The sequence below is a fragment of the Bombina bombina genome, chromosome 5 (assembly GCF_027579735.1).
Source record: "Bombina bombina isolate aBomBom1 chromosome 5, aBomBom1.pri, whole genome shotgun sequence".
NCBI classification, from domain to species: domain Eukaryota; kingdom Metazoa; phylum Chordata; class Amphibia; order Anura; family Bombinatoridae; genus Bombina; species Bombina bombina.
In genome coordinates, this window is record NC_069503.1 from 79,378,722 (window position 1) to 79,402,700 (window position 23,979).

General features: G+C 36.2%; 1 protein-coding gene across 1 annotated transcript; it reads left to right on the forward strand.

The window, feature by feature from the left end:
* Positions 1 to 7,363: 7,363 nt before the first annotated feature.
* LOC128661330 (oocyte zinc finger protein XlCOF6-like) lies at positions 7,364 to 23,560 on the forward strand (the record flags this gene model as incomplete). Its single annotated transcript, XM_053715597.1, has 3 exons — positions 7,364 to 7,831; positions 19,607 to 19,646; positions 22,434 to 23,560. Coding segments are annotated over 3 exons (1,599 nt in total), but the record flags the coding sequence as incomplete, so codon positions are not given.
* Between the last annotated feature and the right edge of the window lie 419 nt (positions 23,561 to 23,979).

The window sequence follows — 23,979 nt, forward strand, 5'->3', positions numbered from 1 at the left end:
GGGCAGTTTGCAGAGGCTTAGATACAAAATAATCACACAGGTTAAAAGTGTATTAATAAAACTTTGTTGGTTATGCAAAACTAGGGAATTGGTAATAAATGGATTATCTATCTTTTAAAACACTAAATATTCTGGTGTAGACTGTCCCTTTAATTTCCATCTTACAGATTTTCCTCAGCCAGTGTTGTATTTTAAGCCACAATTGTTTAATTTTTGGGCATTCAAAGACTAAGGGGCCTATTTAACGATGTCTGTCCGACATGATACGCTGTAGCGTATCATCTCCAACAGACATCGCTGAATGCGGAAAGCATATGCTGTCGGCATTCAGCATTGCACAAGCAGATCTAGTGAACTACTTGTGCAATGCCATCCCCTGCAGATTCGCGGGCAGGGGGTCGTCTCTGATCGGGTTGATTCCTCTCCGCCGCTCAGAGCAGGTGTACCAGTCTTAAGACCACTGCTTCTTAACTGCTGTTTCCGGTGAGCCTGAAGGCTCGCGCGGAACGATGCTGAATTTGGTGCATCTGACATCCATTCCACCATTTATTTAACAGGTACGGTGTCTGATATATTTGATATAGCAATTTTAGATGTGACTCTCTTCTGTCTAGAGATGGAATTGCTTTCTCAACTCTTATTAAGCTATTTTAAACTAATGATTCCGATTCCCCCCTTAAACCGGAGTTTCTCCATTTCTCTGCAATATTAAGTGTATTTTTTGTTTTGTTTTTCCTCAGTAAACAAACTTATATACAGATAGGATATTTTATAGTTCCCTAAGGAGTATATATTAATACTATCTCCTAATTTATTCCATCTCCATGCAGTGATATTTTCCTTAAAGGGACAGTCTACACCAGAATTTTTATTGTTTTAAAAGACAGATAATCCCTTTTTTACACATTCACCAGTTTTGCATAACCAACACAGTTATATTTATATATTTTTTACCTCTGTGATTATCGTGTATCTGAGCCTCTGCAAACTGCCCCTTTTTTCAGTTCTTTTGACAGACTTGCAGTCTAGTCAATCAGTGATAGCTCCCAGGTAACTTCACGTGCACGAGCACAGTGTTATCTATATGAAATTCATGAACTAACACCCTCTAGTGGTGAAAAACCTGTTAAAATGCATTCTTAAAAGGCGGCCTTCAAGGTCTAAGAAATTAGCATATGAACCTCCTAGGTTAAGCTTTCAACTAAGAATACCAAGAGAACAAAGCAAAATTGGTGATAAAAGTAAATTGAAAAATTGTTTAAAATTACAAACCCTATCTGAATCATGAAAGTTTTTTTTGGACTAGACTGTCCCTTTAATTAATCTTGCACAGAAATGTTTAACCTGAAGTAACGCAAAATACACAATTAGTGAATTCATAGTAAGTTTTATTGCATTGTATTGTTAGTATGCATCTGTTGATTTTGTAATGCTATACTTTATTATCCTTTTAAATGGGCTAAGCTTGCTGGGGGAAAATATCTCATTTTGTTATCACTCTATGTAAACACAAAGGACTATATTACAAGTGAGGTGCAAACGGTTTTGCGCTAGCGAAATCGCCTTTTCGCAACCCATTTTCAATACATAGATATTACAAATCAGCAATTAGAATGAAAGTTTTTTCCTTTCATCCTTTTGGCTTATTTAAATTAGAAGATTCAAATCAAACCAATAGGAATGAAAAGGTACCCCCATATAAAAGGGGTACTGTATAACAATCACTCAAATATTCAGGTCTGTTACTTTATAAATTAGTGTAAATTCTTTAATTTTAGGCTTTTCCAAAGTGTGGATTTATCTTTAAAAAAAAAGTTACATCAATATGGTTTGTGTACATGTATATAAGTATATATTATATGTATGGAAATAAATGTTATATATCTGCTGCGGGCTTCTTTTAAATAAAAAAGGTAATACAGTGACTAATTACAAAAACTCAGCTAGTTGTAGAGTACAGCAATTTATATGTGTAGAATAAAATATAGTCAGAAAAAGAAATATAATTTATGATAGAAAGATTAGAAAAAGAAACATTAGATTACAAAGTTAGTGAACAAACAATAAAAGGGTTAAATTGTTAGTATTGAAATACTCAGCATTGTATCTCATATGTATCTAATAACAGGTTAAAATAACAATTTCCATCAATAAAAACATAATATAATGCTGTATCCAGAGATATTTTAGGACACAACAGAAAAATCTCTCACATTTAAATAAACAGTTTGTTTCCTCCTTACTTATCCATATGATAATCACACCCTGAGGGTGAGGCAGGGACTCTGTATTCATGTGACATCAGAGGGGACAATAGACATCTATATGAGAACAAAAGTCCAGGTGTGACCCTCTCATTGTCTCCCAACTGACAAGTTGTACTCATGTGAGTCACACAGAGAAAGGTGACACTCCCACAATAGTATAAATATCTGTGTAACACTCAGTGATATCACAGGAGGAACCAGAGAGACTTCATATTTACAGAGCTTCTGCTAAACGGTAATATGCAAACCCTGACATAAATCTTTATTAACAGCCTCACACTGTTGTGTTTTATATAATGATGAGAAAATATTGTTCTGTATTTTGTTATGATAAAGATACAATATTTCACTTCATATAAGAAACTGAGTTTATATAAAAAAAACTCAACTGTACTTATTTAATTTGTTTTCTATATGTTTCATGCTGTGTTAATGAATATAACATTAAGTTCTTTCATTTAAAAATCCTAATTTAATACATAAAGATTTACAGCAGTTTGTAGCAGAACCAAACCATATTTTCAAGCTTGAGGAGGTTTGTCCAATAATACATTTGTGGGGGCTGTTCATGTTATCCAATGAGCAACAGATTCTTAAGTATCAGCCAATTAGAATCCCTATAGGTTTATAATTAACTGTAGAGCCCAGATAAACCATTTTCATTCAATATTAGTCTGAAGCTGCTATTTGCTCCAGTAATAAATATCACTCAGCTTATGGCCCTGTTGTATCAGTCTCATCACATATACTGATCTAATCATAAATATCTTGTGATCTGCATATTATTTTATATCTAATGAGGTTATTTTATAATACATTTCTTATTTCTATTAGCTGCACCTGTTTATCATCAGAACGTTTATCCCACTGATCTGTGACTGATTCTTGTTGTTAGTAAATACCTTAGTAAGTGTATTCTGCACCTTCAGCTGCTGCTGTTTATGTCACATGACCACAGACTTAAAGGGACAGTGTCCTGTAAATTTGTTGTTCGCTTAAAATAATAAGAAACCCCAAATGTTTTTCATTATTTAAAAAGAACATATCATTTTCAACAACTTTCCAACTGACTTCTATTATGATATTTCATTCTTTAGATATCCTTTATTGAAGCAGCAGCAATGCATTCCTGGGAGCTAGCTGAGCACATAAGGTAAGCCAATGACAAGAGGCTTGTATGTGCCACTAATCAGCAGCTAGCACACCATAGTGCATTTTATGCTTTGTCACAAAGGTCCCCAAGGGAATAAAGCAGATTTGATCATAGAAGGAAATTGGAAAGTTGTTTAAATGTGAATAATAAAAGTGTAATTGTGACTTTGCTGTCCCTTTAATGTGTTTCTAATGACTTGTTTTACCGGTGTATAAAATAGTATAAAGTGTATGGGAAATTTCACCTTTAGCTTTAGTTTTTATGTAAAATAACTGTTTGCTGTTTGTAATTTATTTTCATTATTAAATTGTACACAGCCTTTAAATGACCTGAGGCTCCGGCTCCTACTTAGCATATGCAGGAGTTCACATTATATAAAAATATGAGTCTGTGATTGGCTGATAGCTGTCACATGGTACAGGTGCAGAACTACATTTATCAGAAAACAATCTATTGCTCTTTTAAATTCATAGTAAGTTTTATTGCACTGTATTTTTATTGTGCAACTGTGGTTTTGTAATTCTTTATTTTATGGTCCTTTTAAATGGACTGAATCTGCCAAAAGAACATCTCATTATATTATCACTCTATGTAAACACAAATTCTTTATTTTATTAACTCTATCCAAGATAACATTTGAAATGAAAATTTTAGTGCCTATCTCTCCCACACCCCATTGCAATGTGATTTACGACAACTCCGTATTGACCAAGAGAAGTTAAAGGACTGGGGGTGGAGCACATGACAAAATGTCTGACAGTGAGAATTAGTAGGAAGTACAATACCAATACTGCAGTATCCAATTTAACTTATATTTAAACAACTGATATTTAACATTTCTTTCAGTATAAAATATTGTTTCATATAAATGATAGAAAATAAAGATTATAATATATTTGTAACGTTGTGATAGGGCCCCACTTAAATAGATTTTCTACCATTATGTTGTATAGATCTGGGAAGATTCATATTTAAGGTGCAACTATAACACCCACAGAGCTAACTGTACTAAATGCTTGTGCTGAATCAATAGCACATATGTAATAATCTAATCAGCTGATCTGTATCACATGAATTGTTATGTGTCCCTTTAATTATACCATACGTACAGCTAATCAGAACCATTATTTATTATTATCTGTCTAAACCATTTAATATACTTTTTACAGACACGGCCAGAGCACTGAGAGATATCAGGTATTGATGTAACTGGAGTGAATATGGGAACCTTCTTCCTGAGCACAGACTTTGGAGCCTGTTATCAGCATGAACTCATATGTGTTAGGTGAGTAAAATAGATATTATGCTGACTTTTACCCCTTAAGGACCACCGCACTTTTCCATTTTCTGACCGTTTGGGACCAGGGCTATTTTTACATTTTTGTCGTGTTTGTGTAATTTTCCTCTTACTCATTTACTGTACCCACACATATTATATACCATTTTCTCGCCATTAAATGGACTTTCAAAACATACCATTATTTCATCATATCATATAACTTACACATCTACAACCACCAAAAAAACAACCATACTAAATAGTTTCTAAATGTTGAGTTTAGAAATACCCAATGTTTACATGTTCTTTGCTTTTTTTTGCAAGTTATAGGGCAATAAATACAAGTAGCACTTTGCTATTTCCAATTTTTTTTGCAAAATTAGCTATAGTTACATTGGAACACTGATATCTGTCAGGAATCCCTGAATATTCCTTGACATGTACAGTATATATATTTGTTTAGTAGACAACCCAAAGTATTGATCCAAGCCCATTTTGGTATCTTTCATGCCACCATTTCACTGCCAAATCCGATCAAATAAAAAAAATAGTTCACTTTTTAACAAACTTTAGGTTTCTCACTGAAATTATTTGCAAACAGCTTTAGTGTAGTGTAGTGTAGTAGACAACCCAAAGTATTAATCTAGGCCACCATTTCACCGCCAAATGCGATCAAATAAAAAAAAGTAAAATTTTTCACACTGAAATTATTTACAAACAGCTGTGCAATTATTTCACAAATGGTTGTAAAAGCTTCTCTGGGATCCCCTTTGTTCAGAAATAGCAGACATATATGGCTTTTGCATTGTTTTTTGGTAATAAGAATGGCCGCTAAAAGCCGCTGCGCACCATACGTGTATTATGCCCAGCAGTGAAGGGGTTAATTGGGGAGCTTGTAGGGTTAATTTTTGCTTTAGTGTAGTGTAGTAGACAACCTAAAGTATTGATATAGGCCACTATTTCACCAGCAAATGGGATCAAATAAAAAAAAATCATTACATTTTTCACAATTTTAGGTTTCTCACTGAAATTATTTACTAACAGCTTGTAGAATTATGGCACAATTGGTTGTAAAAGCTTCTATGGGATCCCCTTTGTTCAGAAATAGCAGACATATATGGCTTTGTCATTGGTTTATAGTAATTAGAAGGCCGCTAAATGCTGCTGCGCACCACACGTGTTTTATGTCCATCAGTGAAAGCGTTAGTTAGGGAGCTTGCAGGGTTAATTTTAGCTTTAGTGTAGAGATCATCCTCCCACCTGACACATCCCACCCCCTGATCCCTCCCAAACAGCTCTCTTCCCTCCCCCACCCCACAATTGTCCCTGCCATCTTAAGTATTGGCAGAAATTCTGCCAGTACTAAAATTAAAGTTTTTTAAAAAAAAAAAAAACATATTCTGCTGTGTAAGATCCCCCCCCAACAGCTCTCTAACCCTCTACATTATTGTGCACCATCTTGGGTACTGGCAGCTGTCCCCCTCATGTGATCTGCCCCCCTCTGATGCACATCGCCCATCGATGGCCGCTCACCCGCCTCCCTGCAACTGTTCCCACCCACCAATGATTGTGACCATTGATGGCCGATGCAGTGAGGGCCACAGAGTTGTTCTCTCTGCATCAGGTGGCTAAAAATTTTTATTGCAGGATGCCTCAATATTGAGGCATCACTGCAATAACATGAAAGCATCTGGAAGAGATCAGGATCGCTTCCACCGCTTGAAAACACTAACAACGTGCAGGGTACGTCAGTGGTCGTTACCTACCATTTTTTTTGTATGACGTACCCTGTATTTCGTTGGTCCTTAAGGGGTTAATTACTGGGAAAATAGAATAGGTCACTCATTAAACAAATAAACTATTATAATTATATCTGCATCTTTTAAGTACATTTGTGTCAGTGACGGGTTAAAAAGATGGAGCAACCTCTATTGGGCTGAGGAGGAGGGTAAAAAAATATTACTCCCTCCTCTGTCCTTTTAGACAGATCATGTTTAACAACTGCCTAACCTCACCCCCTGACCTGGTTCATTACTCAGAACTTCTGCAACTCCATCTTCCCCTGCCCTGACCTCGCTCATGGAACACCCACAACTCCCCCAGTGTTTCCCAACCCAGAACCACCACTGATTTGTGTGCTTAATTTTACAGTGAGTATTATTAAACTAATAAAGTTTTTGGCTGTTTATATAAATAGAACAACCACAACCGAAAGCTAAAGATTATCATAAGGTCACTGCTTCTTACCCTCTCAAAACATCTCACACTGATGATTAGTCTGTGATGATTAAGACATCATGTTCTCACCCAACTGGTTGAGCATGAGCCGGGCATGGCTGTATGTGCAGTTGCTTGTGCAATGTTACATGAGGATGGTGGATGCCACCTCTCTTGCCCAGAATACAGATGTACTTGTTCCCTGGCAGAGAACATTATCCACACGCACCTTGTTTAATGCAGCCCTATAACTTGTTTTCATCAATAGTCAGTAATTTTGTTTACTATGATGTAGTTATGTTTACATTCTATGTCATGCTTTTTTAATTTGTGATTTACAGGTAAATAAATTTAAAAATAGAAAACTGAAGACATTTTTGAGTATAAAACATAATCTTTTTTTATTTAGATGCATCCTATAGTATAAAAATGCAAAAAATGCAAAAAAGGATTCACACAGGAGAAAAGGCTTTCACATGTACAGAGTGTGGGAAAAGTTTTTCAGAAAAGAGTACTCTGAAAAAGCATGAAAGGATTCACACAGGAGAAAAGCCTTTCACATGTACAGAGTGTGGGAAAAGTTTTATACAAATGAGTCATCTGAAATCTCATGAAAGGAGTCACACAGGAGAAAAGCCTTTCACATGTACAGAGTGTGGGAAACGTTTTTCAGAAAAGAGTACTCTGAAAAAGCATGAAAGGATTCACACAGGAGAAAAGCCTTTCACATGTACAGAGTGTGGGAAAAGTTTTATACAAATGAGTCATCTGAAATCTCATGAAAGGAGTCACACAGGAGAAAAGCCTTTCACATGTACAGAGTGTGGGAAACGTTTTTCAGAAAAGAGTACTCTGAAAAAGCATGAAAGGATTCACACAGGAGAAAAGCCTTTCACATGTACAGAGTGTGGGAAAAGTTTTATACAAATGAGTCATCTGAAATCTCATGAAAGGATTCACAAGGGAAAAAACCTTTCACATGTTTAAAAAGTGGAGAAAAAGGTTTCCGTTGAAGTCAGGTATCACAAAACACCAAATATTTACACACAAAAACTTTATAAACACAGTGTACAAACCTTTTTACAATTATCCTAAAGAGGACAAACTCTCTAAATAGAAGCATCAAAAAGGATCCTATTGTAAATAATACTTTCTAAATCCCAGTTATAAAACCCCCAGATTGGAAGTGCTCTCCTGCTGTCCTTTGTTCCTCTATATATGTGCACCTCAGTTTCTCTCATATCAATGTGATAGAATTTAAACACCACACAGGAATATACAGATCTACCCTCATACTGACCAGTTTACACAACCATTAACCCCAAAGCACCCCCAGTGTTGTTTATTAATATGCCAGTTTTAGGAGTCGTACGTTTGAGTTACATAGGGTAGAAAATAATTACATTTACATAATAAAGGAGTCTTTATATGAATAAAGTGTTAGAGAATTATATAAACAAGAACATTAGTCTCAAATGATTGACATCTATGAGATATATCTAATGTGCACATCATATGGATAAACCTTTTCTTATAGCAATAGATGCTTAGTATTGTTATATACTAGAGGAATTACTGAGGGTAAACTGATTTTATTTAATGAGACACAATATCAGTAAACGGTACATACGTGATCATAATCAGTTTAATTTAAATGGCTACTATAACCTACATGTATACTGGGTATGTAATATGTATGTCATGTGATCATAATCAGTTTAATTTAAATGGCTACTATAACCTACATGTATACTGGGTATGTAATATATGTGTCATGTTCTGTAACTTGATATTATGTCTGTTAGATGTTTTCATGTTAGTTAGAAGCCACAAGAACTGATAATAGCACATACTGTATATATAAAGGGAACGTTATATGTCTGATAAATCCCTTTGTATCAAGAGCACAAGTGTTAGGTATATTTATACCATTGTGTGCATATATCATGTAATGCGGCTGTTTGCTATATAATGATATACAATGTTTTTTTATGCAAATAAAAAGTGATTGTAATCCAGACCAGTATTTTGTGTTTTTTTTTGTATAATTAAAAACACAATATCACAGAATAATTAGGAAAACAACATCAAAGACAGAAGCCAAATCTGACAGTGAAAGTTAAATGCTGATAATTCAGAAAGAGCAGCAATTTTACCCAACTTTCCAGTTTACTTCTATTAACTAATTTGCTTTGTTCTTTAGGTATCTTTTGTTATAGAGTAAACCTAGGAAGCTGATATTATATGAGCTTAGGGGCGTGCACGTGTATTTGAAGTTGTTTGAAATGTCATGTTCTATCCAATCTATTTAAGTTTAATTTTGACATTACTGTCCCTTTAACAGTACATAAAACAATATCAAATTAACCCCAGATTTACACCAATCTAGATTATTAATCACCAGCAAGACTTTATACACAGACATTTTCTGTTACTTAAAGGGATAGGAAATTACATTTTCATGATTCAGATAGAATGTGTAATTTCATACTTTCAATTTCACTTTTGTTAACAAATTTATGTACTACTGAAAGCTGACTGGTGGCTACACACATGTGTCTCTTGTCATTTGCTCACCAGATATGCTCAGCTATCTCCCAGTATATACAGTGAGGCAAAAAAGTATTTAGTCAGCCACAAATTGTGCAAGTTCTCCCACTTAAGAAGATGAGAGAGGCCTGTAATTATCATCATAGGTATACCTCAACTATGAGAGACAAAATGTGGAAACAAATCCAGACAATCACATTGTCTGATTTGGAAAGAATTTATTTGCATATTATGGTGGAAAATAAGTATTTGGTCACCTACAAACAAGCAAGATTTCTGACTCTCAAAGACCTGTATCTTCTTCTTTAAGAGGCTCCTCTGTCCTCCACTCATTACCTGTATTAATGGCACCTGTTTGAACTTGTTATCAGTATAAAAGACACCTGTCCACAACCTCAAACAGTCACACTCCAAACTCCACTATGGTGAAGACCAAAGAGCTGTCGAAGGACACCAGAAACAAAATTGTAGACCTGCACCAGGCTGGGAAGACTGAATCTGCAAAAGGCAAGCAGCTTGGTGTGAAGAAATCAACTGTGGAATCAATAATTAGAAAATGGAAGACATACAAGACCACTGATAATCTCCCTCGATCTGCGGCTCCACACAAGATCTCACCCGTGGGGTCAAAATGATCACAAGAACAGTGAGCAAACATCCCAGAACCACACGGGGGGACCTAGTGAATGACCTGCAGAGAGCTGGGACCAACGTAACAAAGGCTACCATCAGTAACACACTACGCCGCCAGGGACTCAGATCCTGCAGTGCCAGACGCGTCCCCATGCTTAAGCCAGTACATGTCCGGGCCCATCTGAAGTATGCTAGAGAGCATTTGTATGATCCAGAAGTGAATTGGGAGAATGTCATATGGTCAGATGAAACCAAAGTAGAACTGTTTGGTAGAAACACAACTTGTTGTGTTTGGAGGAGAGAGAATGCTGAGTTGCAACCAAAGAACACCATACCTACTGTGAAGCATGGGGGTGGCAACATCATGCTTTGGGGCTGTTTCTCTGCAAAGGGAACAGGACGACTGATCCATGTACATGAAAGAATGAATGGGGCCATGTATCGTGAGATTTTGAATGCAAACCTCCTTCCATCAGCAAGGGCATTGAAGATGAAACGTGACTGGGTCTTTCAGCATGACAATGATCCCAAACACACCGCCTGGGCAACAAAGGAGTGACTTCGTAAGAAGCATTTCAAGGTCCTGCAGTGGCCTAGCCAGTCTCCAGATCTCAACCCCATAGAAAACCTTTGGAGGGAGTTGAAAGTCTGTGTTGCCCAGCGACAGCCCCAAAACATCACTGCTCTAGAGGAGATCTGCATGCAGGAATGGGCCAACATACCAGCAACAGTGTGTGACAACCTTGTGAAGATTTACAGTAAACGTTTGACCTCTGTCATTGCCAACATAGGATATATAACAAAGTATTGAGATTAACTTTTGATATTTACCAAATACTTATTTTCCACCATAATTTGCAAATAAATTCTTTCCAAATCAGACAATGTGATTGTCTGGATTTGTTTCCACATTTTGTCTCTCATAGTTGAGGTATACCTATGATGAAAATTACAGGCCTCTCTCATCTTCTTAAGTGAGAGAACTTGCACAATTGGTGGCTGACTAAATACTTTTTTGCCCCACTGTAATTGCTGCTCTACAGCTGACTTTGCAGGAGTTAAAGGGACAGTACACCTTAGTCATCTTAAAGTCTTACCTTAGATTAAAATAAAAATAGCCTCCTGTACCCTTTCTATATCATGCATTAGGAATTGTAAAACAGTTATTATAAAATGAATATTGTCTCTGGCCACTTTGAAATGGCTGCCAAGCTCAGCCCACTGATGACATCATGATCTGGGCTGCATCCAGGCACTCTGCTGAATAGCAATGACAGTCTGTTGAATACAACTAATGAGCCTTTTGTGATTGGATGCCATATGCAGCCAAGATCATGATGAAATCAGTGGGCTGAGCTTGGCAGCCATTTCATAGTGGCCAAAAACAATATATATTTTTTTTACTGTTCCTGCTGCATGATATAGAAAAGGTGCAGGAGGCTATTTGCAGCTTAATCTAAGGTAAGACTTTAAGATTACCAAGGTGTAGACTGTCCCTTAAAACACATAGTTATATACAATCAGTGGTACAATAATAAACTGATCTAACATATTAAACATCATTGCACCTTTATATCCCTTTAATTAATAACAGAGAGCCAGATTACAAGTTTTGCATTATGGCTGCTCTCTAATATTGTGTAGGTTAATTTCATTGCGCACTTTTTATGACGTAGGTATTACGAGTTTGAAAACAACCTTGTAACCCGTTGCGGTAACATGAGTACCACGTTTATTTACTAATGCCTAGATTTAGAGTTCTGCGGTAGCCATCAAAACCAGCGTTAGGGGGTCCTAACGCTGGTTTTTACCGCCCGCTGGTATTTGGAGTCAGTCATTAAAGGGTCTAACGCTCACTTTGCAGCCGCGACTTTTCAATACCGCAGATCCCCCTACGCCATTTGCGTATCCTATCTTTTCAATGGGATCTTTCTAACGCTGGTATTTAGAGTCTTGGCTGAAGTGAGCGTTAGAAATCTAATGACAAAACTCCAGCCGCAGAAAAAAAACAGGAGTTAAGAGCTTTTTGGGCTAACGCCGGTTCATAAAGCTCTTAACTACTGTGCTCTAAAGTACACTAACACCCATAAACTACCTATGTACCCCTAAACCGAGGCCCCCCCCCACATCGCCGCCACTCGATTAAATTTTTTTAACCCCTAATCTGCCGACCGCACACCGCCGCCACCTACGTTATACTTATGTACCCCTAATCTGCTGCCCCTAACACCGCCGACCCCTATATTATATTTATTAACCCCTAATCTGCCCCCCTCAACGTCGCCGACACCTACCTACACTTATTAACCCCTAATCTGCCGACTGGACCTCGCCGCTACTATAATAAAGTTATTAACCCCGAATCCGCCTCACTCCCGCCTCAATAACCCTATAATAAATAGTATTAACCCCTAATCTGCCCTCCCTAACCTCACCGACACCTAACTTCAAGTATTAACCCCTAATCTGCCGACCGGACCTCACCGCTACTCTAATAAATTTATTAACCCCTAAAGCTAAGTCTAAACCTAACACTAACACCCCCCTAAGTTAAATATAATTTAAATCTAACAAAATAAATGAACTCTTATTAAATAAATTATTCCTATTTAAAGCTAAATACTTACCTGTAAAATAAACCCTAATATAGCTACAATATAACGAATAATTATATTGTAGCTATTTTAGGATTAATATTTATTTTACAGGCAACTTTGTAATTATTTTAACCAGGTACAATAGCTATTAAATAGTTAATAACTATTTAATTGTTACCTAGTTAAAATAATTACAAAATTACCTGGAAAATAAATCCTAACCTAAGTTACAATTAAACTTAACACTACACTATCAATAAATTACTTAAATAAAATACCTACAATTATCTACAATTAAACCTAACACTACACTATCAATAAATTAATTAAATAAAATACCTACAAATAAATACAATTAAATAAACTAACTAAAGTACAAAAAATAAAAAAGAACTAAGTTACAAAAAATAAAAAATATTTACAAACATTAGAAAAATATTACAACAATTTTAAACTAATTACACCTACTCTAAGCCCCCTAATAAAATAACAAAGCCCCCCAAAATAAAAAAATGCCCTACCCTATTCTAAAATTAAAATAGAAAAGCTCTTTTACCTTACCAGCCCTTAAAAGGGCCATTTGCGGGGCATGCCCCAAAGAATTCAGCTCTTTTGCCTAGAAAAAAAAACATACAATACCCCCCCCAACATTAAGCCCCTGAAGATCTTCCGACCTTATCTTCAACACACCGGGTACCACCGATCCGTCCTGGCTCCGATGTCTTGATCCAAGCCCAAGCGGGGGGCTGAAGACATCCATCCTCTGGCTGAAGTCTTGATCCAAGCGGGCAGAAGAGGACATCCGGACCGGCAAACATCTTCATCCAGGCGGCATCTTCTATGTTCTTCCATCCGATGATGAGCAGCTGATCTTCAAGACCTCCAGCGCGGATCCATCCTCTTCTTCTGACGACTAGACGACGAATGAAGGTTCCTTTAAGGGACATAATCCAAGATGGCGTCCCTCGAATTCCGATTGGCTGATAGGATTCTATCAGCCAATCGGAATTAAGGTAGGAAAATTCTGATTGGCTGATGGAATCAGCCAATCAGATTCAAGTTCAATCCGATTAGCTGATCCAATCAGCCAATCAGATTGAGCTTGCATTCTATTGGCTGTTCCGATCAGCCAATAGAATGTGAGCTCAAGCTGATTGGCTGATCCAATCAGCCAATCGGATTGAACTTGAATCTGATTGGCTGATTCCATCAGCCAATTAGAATTTTCCTACCTTAATTCCTACCTTAATTCCAATTGGCTGATAGAATCCTATCAGCCAATCGGAATTCGAGGGGCGCCATCTTGGATGACGTCCCTTAAAGGAACCTTCATTCGTCGTCTAGTCGTCGGAATAAGAGGATGGATCCGCGCTGGAGGTCTTGAAGATCAGCTGCTCGTCATCGGATGGAAGAACATAGAAGATGCCGCCTGGATGAAGATGTTTGCCGGTCCGGATGTCCTCTTCTGCCCGCTTGGATCAAGACTTCAGCCGGAGGATGGATGTCTTCAGCCCCCTGCTTGGGCTTGGATCAAGACATCGGAGCCAGGACGGATCGGTGGTACCCGGTGTGCTAAACTTCCTGATATTCATTGTTTTGTGCAGGTTTTGGTTCGTATCAAGCCTGTCATTAAATCAATCTCTCCTCCTTGGAGTCTTAATTTGGTTTGGAAGGCTTTACAGGCTCCTCCTTTTGAGCCTATGAATTCTTTGGACATTAAACTACTTTCTTGGAAAGTGTTGTTCCTTTTGGCCATCTCTTCTGCTAGAAGAGTTTACGAATTATGCGCTCTTTTTTGTGAATCTCCTTTTCTGATTTTTCATCAGGATAAGGCGGTTTTGTGGACTTCATTTAAATTCTTGCCTAAGGTTGTGAATTCTAACAACATTAATAGAGAAATTGTTGTCCCTTCCTTTTGTCCTAATCCTAAGAATTCTTTGGAGAGATCCTTACATTCTTTGGATGTGGTGAGAGCTTTGAAATATTATGTTGAAGCTACTAAAGATTTCAGGAAGACTTCTAGTCTATGTGTTATCTTTTCTGGTTCTAGGAAATGTCAGAAGGCTTCTGCTGTTTCCTTGGCTTCATGGTTAAAGCTTTTGATTCATCAACCTTATTTGGAGTCGGGTCAAGCCCCACCTCAGAGAATTACAGCTCATTCTACTAGATCAGTCTCCACTTCGTGGGCTTTTAAGAATGAAGCTTCAGTTGATCAGATTTGCAAAGCAGCAACTTGGTCTTCTTTGCATACATTTACTAAATTCTACCGTTTTGATGTATTTGCTTCTTCGGAAGCAGTTTTAGGTAGAAAAGTTCTTCAGGCAGCTGTTTCAGTTTGATTCTTCTGCTTATGTTTTAAGTTTTTCTTTTCATTTATGAGAATAAACTTATATTTTGGGTTGTGAGTGGATTAATTTTTTTCAGTGAAAAATGGCTGTTATTCTATCCCTTCCTCTCTAGTGACTCTTGCGGGGAGTTCTACATCTTGGGTATTGCTATCCCATACGTCACTAGCTCATGGACTCTTGCCAATTACATGAAATAAAACATAATTTATGTAAGAACTTACCTGATAAATTCATTTCTTTCATATTGGCAACAGTCCATGAGGCCCACCCTTTTTTAAGGTGGTTATGATTTTTTTTGTATAAAGCACAATTATTTCCAAATTCTTTTGTTGATGCTTTTTACTCCTTTCTTTATCACCCCACTACTTGGCTATTCGTTAAACTGAATTGTGGGTGTGGTGAGGGGTGTATTTATAGGCATTTTAAGGTTTGGGAAACTTTGCCCCTCCTGGTAGGATTGTATATCCCATACGTCACTAGCTCATGGACTCTTGCCAATATGAAAGAAATGAATTAATCAGGTAAGTTCTTACATAAATTATGTTTTTTAATATGAACGTTTTGTGCAGCTCAGTTCAATGGTTAATAAAACACAAAAGTTTTCTCATTTAAGAAAAAGTTTATAATTAAACTCAAATCACACAATTTAAATAATGAAAAAGATTAAACAGTCATCTAAATAATTATTTATAATTGTGATTAAATGGAGAAATATAGATATTAAATATGACTGTAATAAAAATAGCATGAAATTATTAGCTGCACATGTTATAAATTAGCAGCATTGGGTAAGCGAATAGGCTGTATTCAGACACACCGTTGGCTTCAGGACAGCCAAACGACTATGACGTTGTATTCTGTCCTAACGGCACTTAAATATATGCAGCTTTACAGTCATTTAACATTTTAAATGTAGTTTTTTTGTGTTTTTTTACTATTTTCTTATTTTTAAAAATAAAAAAATTAATAGATGAAGCAATGTATAACAATCACACAAATATTCAGGTCTGTTACTTTAGAAATTAGTGTCAAATCTTTAATTTTAGGATTTTCCAAACTATGGATTTATCTTTAAAAAAAGTTAGAGCAATATGGTTTGTGTACATGTATATAAGTATATATTATATGTATGGAAATAAATGTTATATATCTGCTGCGGGCTTCTTTTAAATACAAAAAGTAATTACAAAAACTCACAGTTAGTTGTAGAGTACAGCAATTTATATGTGTAGAATAAAATATAGTAAGAAAAATAAATATAATTTATGATAGAAAGATTAGAAAAAGAAAGATTAGATTATACAGTTAGTGAACAAACAATAAAAGGGTTAAATTGTTAGTATTGAAATACTCAGCATTGTATCTAATAACATGTTAATATTATACATCTGTTTGCAACTACATTATGTTAAAATAATAATTCCCATCAATAAAAACATAATACAGGTAGCCCTCAGTTTACGCCAGGGTTAGGTTCCAGAAGGAATGGTGGTAAATCGAAACCATTGTAAATTGAAACCCAGTTTATAATGTAAGTCTATGGGAAATGAGGGTTCCAGGCCCCTCTCAAAATTGCCATAATTAACACCTAATACATTATTTTTAAAGCTTTGAAATGAAGACTTTAAATGCTAAACCGCATTATAAACCTAATAAAATAATCACACAACACAGAATATATAATTAAACTAAGTTAAATGAACAAAAACATTTGATAAACAGCATTATAAACCTAATAAAATAATCACACAACACAGACTTCACTTGCATTTTTCTGCAAACAGTTCTTTCTAAGCATTCCAATCTGGACTGATTTATAGACAGGAAGATCATGTTCCTTTGAAATCTGCTTGATAGCTCAGGTCTGGTTAAACTGATTAATTTCAGCTTGCTTGGCTTTGCTGCAACACAAGCGTACAGCTCCACCTACTGGCTATTTTAATAAATGCACTGCTTCTCAATGCTTTTCAATAGCAGTCACGTGACTGGAAAAAAAGGTTGTTATTCTGAAACGGTGTAAATTGAACCGTTGTAAACCGAGGTCCTCCTGTATAATGCTGTATCCTGAGATATTTTAGGACACAACAGAAAAATCTCTCACATTTAAATAAACAGTTTGCTTCCTCCTTACTTATCCATATGATAATCACACCCTGAGGGGGGGGGGGGGCAGGGTCTCTGTATTCATGTGACACCAGAGGGGACAATAGACATCTATATGAGAACAACAGTCCAGGTGTGACCCTCTCATTGTCTCCCAACTGACAAGTTGTACTCATGTGAGTCACACAGCGAAAGGTGACACTCCCACATTAGTATAAATATCTGTGTAACACTCAGTGATATCACAGGAGGAACCAGAGAGACTTCATACTTACAGAGCTTCTGCTAAACGGTAATATGCAAACCCTGACATAAATCTTTATTAACAGCCTCACACTGTTGTGTTTTATATAATGATGAGAAAATATTGTTCTGTATCTTGTTATGATAAAGAGAAAATATTTCACTTCATATAAGAAACTGAGTTTATATAAAAGAAAACTCAATTGTACTTATTTAATTTGTTTTCTATATTTTTCGTGCTGTGTTAATGAATATAATATTAAGTTCTTTCATTTAAAAAGCCCAATTTAATACATAATGATTTACAGCAGTTTGTAGCAGAACCAAACCATATTTTCAAGCTTGAGGAGGTCTGTCCAATAATACATTTGTGGGGGCTGTTCCTGTTATCCAATGAGCAACAGATTCTTAAGTATTAGTCAACCAGAGTCCTGTATTTCCCAATAGGTTTATAACTAACTGTAGATAAACCATTTTCATTTAATATTAGTCTGAACCTGCTATTTGCTCCAGTAATAAATATCACTCAGCTTATGGCCCTGTTGTATCAATCTCATCACATATACTGATCTAATCATAAATATCTTGTGATCTGCATATTATTTTATTTCTAATGAGGTTATTTTATAATACATTTCTTATTTCTATTAGCTGCACCTGTTTATCATCAGAACGTTTATCCCACTGATCTGTGACTGATTCTTGTTGTTAGTAAAGACCTTAGTAAGTGTATTCTGCACCTTCAGCTGCTGCTGTTTATGTCACATGATCACAGACTTAAAGGGACAGTGTCCTGTAAATTTGGTTTTCACTTAAAATAACAAGAAACCCCAAATGTTTTTCATCATTTAAATAGAACATATCATTTTCAACAACTTTCCAACTGACTTCTATTATATTTGCTTCATTCTCTAGATATCCTTTATTAAAGCAACTGCAATGCATTACTGGGAGCTAGCTGAGCACATACGGTGAGCCAATGACAAGAGGCTTGTATGTGCCACTAATCAGCAGCTAGCGCACCATAGTGCATTATAAGCTTTGTCACAAAGGTCCCCAAGGGAATAAAACAGATTTGATCATAGAAGGAAATTGGAAAGTTGTTTAAATTTGAATAATAAAAGTGTAACTGTGACTTTGCTGTGCCTTTTAATGTGTTTCTAATGACTTGTTTTACCGGTGTATAAAATAGTATAAAGTGTATGGGAAATTTCACCTTTAGCTTTATTTTTATGTAAAATAACTGTTTGCTGTTTGTAATTTATTTTCATTATTAAATTGTACACAGCCTTTTAAATGACCTGAGGCTCCGGCTCCTACTTAGCATATGCAGGAGATCACATTATATAAAAATATGAGTCTCTGATTGGCTGATAGCTGTCACGTGGTACAGGTGCAGAACTACATTTATCAGAAAACAATCTATTGCTCTTTTAAATTCATAGTAAGGTTTATTGCACTGTATTTTTATTATGCAACTGTGGTTTTGTAATTCTATATTTTATGGTCCTTTTAAATGGACTGAATCTGACAAAAGAACATCTCATTATATTATCACTCTATGTAAACACAAATTCTTTATTTTCTTAACTCTATCCAAGATAACATTTGAAATGAAAATTTTAGTACCTATCTCTCCCACACCCCCTTGCAGTGTGATTTAGCACAACTCAGTATTGACCAGGAGAAGTTAAAGGACTGGGAGTGGAGCACAAGACAAAATGTCTGACAGTGAGAATTAGTAGGAAGTACAATACCAATACTGCAGTATCCAATTTAACTTATATTTAAACAACTGATATTTAACATTTATTTCAGTAGAAAATATTGTTTCATATAAATGCTAAAAACAAAGATTATAATATATTTATAAAGTTGTGATAGGGCCCCACTTAAATAGATTTTATATCATTATGTTGTATAGATCTGGGAAGATTCATATTTAAGGGGCAAATATAACACCCACAGAGCTAACTGTACTAATTGCTTGTGCTGAATCAATAGCACATATGTAATAACCTAATCAGCTGATCTGTATCAAATGAATTGTTATGCGTGCCTTTAATTATACCATACGTACAGTTAATCAGAACCATTATTTATTATTATCTGTCTAAACCATTTAATATACTTTTTACAGACACGGCCAGAGCACTGAGAGATATCGGGTATTGATGTAACTGGAGTGAATAAGGGAACCTTCTTCCTGAGCACAGACATTGGAGCCTGTTATCAGCATAAACTCAAATGTGTTAGGTGAGTAAAATAGATATTATGCTGACTTTAACCCCTTAAGGACCATAGCACTTTTCCATTTTCTGACCGTTTGGGACCAGGGCTATTTTTACATTTCTGCGGTGTTTGTATAATTTTCCTCTTACTCATTTACTGTACCCACACATATTATATACCATTTTCTCGTCATTAAATGGAATTTCTAAAGATACCATTATTTTCATCATATCATATAACTTACACATCTACAACCACCAAAAAACAACCATACTAAATAGTTTCTCAATTGTGTCCTGAGTTTAGAAATACCCAATGTTTACATGTTCTTTGCTTTTTTTTGCAAGTTTTAGGGCAATAAATACAAGTAGCACTTTGCTATTTCCAATTTTTTTTGCAAAATTAGCTATAGTTACATTGGAACACTGATATCTGTCAGGAATCCCTGAATATTCCTTGACATGTACAGTATATATATTTGATTAGTAGACAACCCAAAGTATTGATCCAAGCCCATTTTGGTATCTTTCATGCCACCATTTCACTGCCAAATCCGATCAAATAAAAAAAAATAGTTCACATTTTAACAAACTTTAGGTTTCTCACTGAAATTATTTACAAACAGCTTTAGTGTAGTGTAGTAGACAACCCAAAGTATTAATCTAGGCCACCATTTCACCGGCAAATGCGATCAAATAAAAAAAAAGTTACATTTTTCACACTGAAATTATTTACAAACAGCTGTGCAATTATTTCACAAATGGTTGTAAAAGCTTCTCTGGGATCCCCTTTGTTAAGAAATAGCAGACATATATGGCTTTTGCATTGTTTTTTGGTAATAAGAATGGCCGCTAAATGCCGCTGCGCACCATACGTGTATTATGCCCAGCAGTGAAGGGGTTAATTGGGGAGCTTGTAGGGTTAATTTTTGCTTTAGTGTAGTGTAGTAGACAACCTAAAGTATTGATATAGGCCACTATTTCACCAGCAAATGGGATCAAATAAAAAAAAAATCATTACATTTTTCACAATTTTAGGTTTCTCGCTGAAATTATTTACTAACAGCTTGTAGAATTATGGCACAAATGGTTGTAAAAGCTTCTCTGGGATCCCCTTTGTTCAGAAATAGCAGACATATATGGCTTTGTCATTGGTTTATAGTAATTAGAAGGCCGCTAAATGCTGCTGCGCACCACACGTGTATTATGTCCAGCAGTGAAAGCGTTAGTTAGGGAGCTTGCAGGGTTAATTTTAGCTTTAGTGTAGAGATCATCCTCCCACCTGACACATCCCACCCCCTGATCCCTCCCAAACAGATCTCTTCCCTCCCCCACCCCACAATTGTTCCTGCCATCTTAAGTATTGGCGGAAATTCTGCCAGTACTAAAATTAAAGTTTAAAAAAAACCCAACATATTCTGCTGTGTAAGATCCCCCCCCCCCAATCAGCTCTCTAACCCTCTACATTATTGTGCACCATCTTGGGTACTGGCAGCTGTCCCCCTCATGTGATCCCGCCCCCCTCTGATGCACATCACTCATCGATGGCCGCTCACCCGCCTCCCTGCAACTGTTCCCACCCACCAATGATTGTGATCATTGATGGCCGATGCAGAGAGGGCCACAGAGTTGTTCTCTCTGCATCGGATGGCTAAATTTTTTTATGGCAGGATGCCTCAATATTGAGGCATCACTGCAATAACATGAAAGCATCTGGAAGAGATCAGGATTGCTTCCACCGCTTGAAAAAACTTTTAGACAGATCATGTCTAACAACTGCCTAACCTCACCCCCTGACCTGGTTTATTACTCAGAACTTCTGCAACTCCATCTTCCCCTGCCCTGACCTCGCTCATGGAACACCCACAACTCCCCCAGTGTTTCCCAACCCAGAACCACCACTGATTTGTGTGCTTAATTTTACAGTGAGTATTATTAAACTAATAAAGTTTTTGGCTGTTTATATAAATAGAACAACCACAGCTGAAAGCTAAAGATTATCATAAGGTCAATGCTTCTTACCCTCTCAAAACATCTCACACTGATGATTAGTCTGTGATGATTAAGACATCATGTTCTCACCCAACTGGTTGAGCATGAGCCGGGCATGGCTGTATGTGCAGTTGCTTGTGCAATGTTACATGAGGATGGTGGATGCCACCTCTCTTGCCCAGAATACAGATGTACTTGTTCCCTGGCAGAGAACATTATCCACGCGCACCTTGTTTAATGCGGCCCTATAACTTGTTTTCATCAATAATCAGTAATTTAGTTTACTATGATGTAGTTATGTTTACATTCTATGACATGCTTTTTTAATTTGTGATTTACAGGTAAATAAATTTAAAAATAGAAAACTGAAGACATTTTTGAGTATAAAACATAATCTTTTTTTATTTAGATGCATCCTATAGTATAAAAATGCAAAAAATGGCCCATGTGAACGGACTTTAGGACTAGTTATATTATAAATGAATAAACATTCTTATTTTTATTTATTCCATTTCTATTCATGTAGACAAACACATCAATAGTTCATATCCATCCTTCAATACAGTCTTAGACACCAATGACTATTCACAAACATTGGCGATATCACAGCAGATATTTAAAGGAGATGGTGAATTGGCAGGAACTGGGCAGCAATTAGTCATCAAACAAGAGGATAAGATTTATGCCTTATCTAGTGAAATTATTATCCCCGAGGATAAACCACACACATTTACTGAGTTTTCAAAAAATATTAAAGAAGGGAAAAGTCTACAGTCTAGCCAAATGATTCATACACAAGAGAAACCTTTCAAATCTACAGAATGTGAGAAAAGCTTTAGAGGGAAGTCTCATCTACTAGACCACTACGAAATTCACACAGGTGAGAAACCACACACATGTACTGAGTGCAGCAAATGTTTTACACGAATGAATCATCTGAAAACTCATAAAAAGATTCACACAGGAGAAAAGCCTTTCACATGTACAGAGTGTGGAAAATGTTTTAAAGAAAAGAGTCATTTGAAAACTCAGAAAAAGATTCACGCAGGGGAAAAGCTGTACACATGCACATACTGTGGAAAAGGATTTACAATAAAGTGTAATCTGAAAAAGCATGAAAGGATTCACACAGGAGAAAAGCCATTCACATGTACAGAATGTGGAAAAAGTTTTACGCAAAAGAGTCATCTGAAATCTCATGAAAGGAGTCATACAGAGGAAAAGCTTTTCACATGTACAGAGTGTGGGAAAGGTTTTACACAAATAAATGGTCTGAGAACTCATATAAGGATTCACACAGGGGAAAAGCCTTTCACATGTACAGAGTGTGGAAAAAGTTTTACACAAAAGAGTCATCTGAAATCTCATGAAAGGAGTCACACAGAGGAAAAGCTTTTCACATGTACAGAGTGTGGGAAAGGTTTTACAGAAATAAATGGTCTGAGAACTCATGAAAGGATTCACACAGGGGAAAAGCCTTTCACATGTACAGAGTGGGGAGAAAGTTTTATACAAAAGGGTGATCTGAAAAAGCATGAAAGGAGTCACACAGGAGAAAAGCCTTTCACATGTTCAGAGTGTGGAAAACGTTTTACACAAAAGAGTGATCTGAAATCTCATGAAAGGATTCACACAGGAGAAAAGCCTTTCACATGTTCAGAGTGTGGGAAAAGTTTTACACAAAAGAGTCATCTGAAATCTCATGAAAGGAGTCACACAGGAGAAAAGCCTTTCACATGTACAGAGTGTGGGAAAAGTTTTTCAGAAAAGAGTACTCTGAAAAAGCATGAAAGGATTCACACAGGAGAAAAGCCTTTCACATGTACAGAGTGTGGGAAAAGTTTTATACAAATGAGTCATCTGAAATCTCATGAAAGGATTCACAAGGGAAGAAACCTTTCACATGTTTAGAAAGTGGAGAAAAAGGTTTCCATTGAAGTCAGGTATCACAAAACACCAAATATTTACATACAAAAACTTTTACAATTATCCTAAAGAGGACAAACTCTCTAAATAGAAGCATCAAAAAGGATCTTATTGTAAATAATACTTTCTAAATCCCAGTTATAAAACCCCCAGATTGGAAGTGCTCTCCTGCTGTCCTTTGTTCCTCTATATATGTGCACCTCAGTTTCTCTCATATCAATGTGATAGAATTTAAATGAGACACAATATCAGTAACCGGTACATACGTGATCATAATCAGTTTAATTTAAATGGCTACAATAACCTACATGTATACTGGGTATGTAATATGTGTGTCATGTTCTGTAACTTGATATTATGTCTGTTAGATGTTTTCATGTTAGTTAGAAGCCACAAGAACTGATAATAGCACATACTGTATATATAAAGGGAACATTATA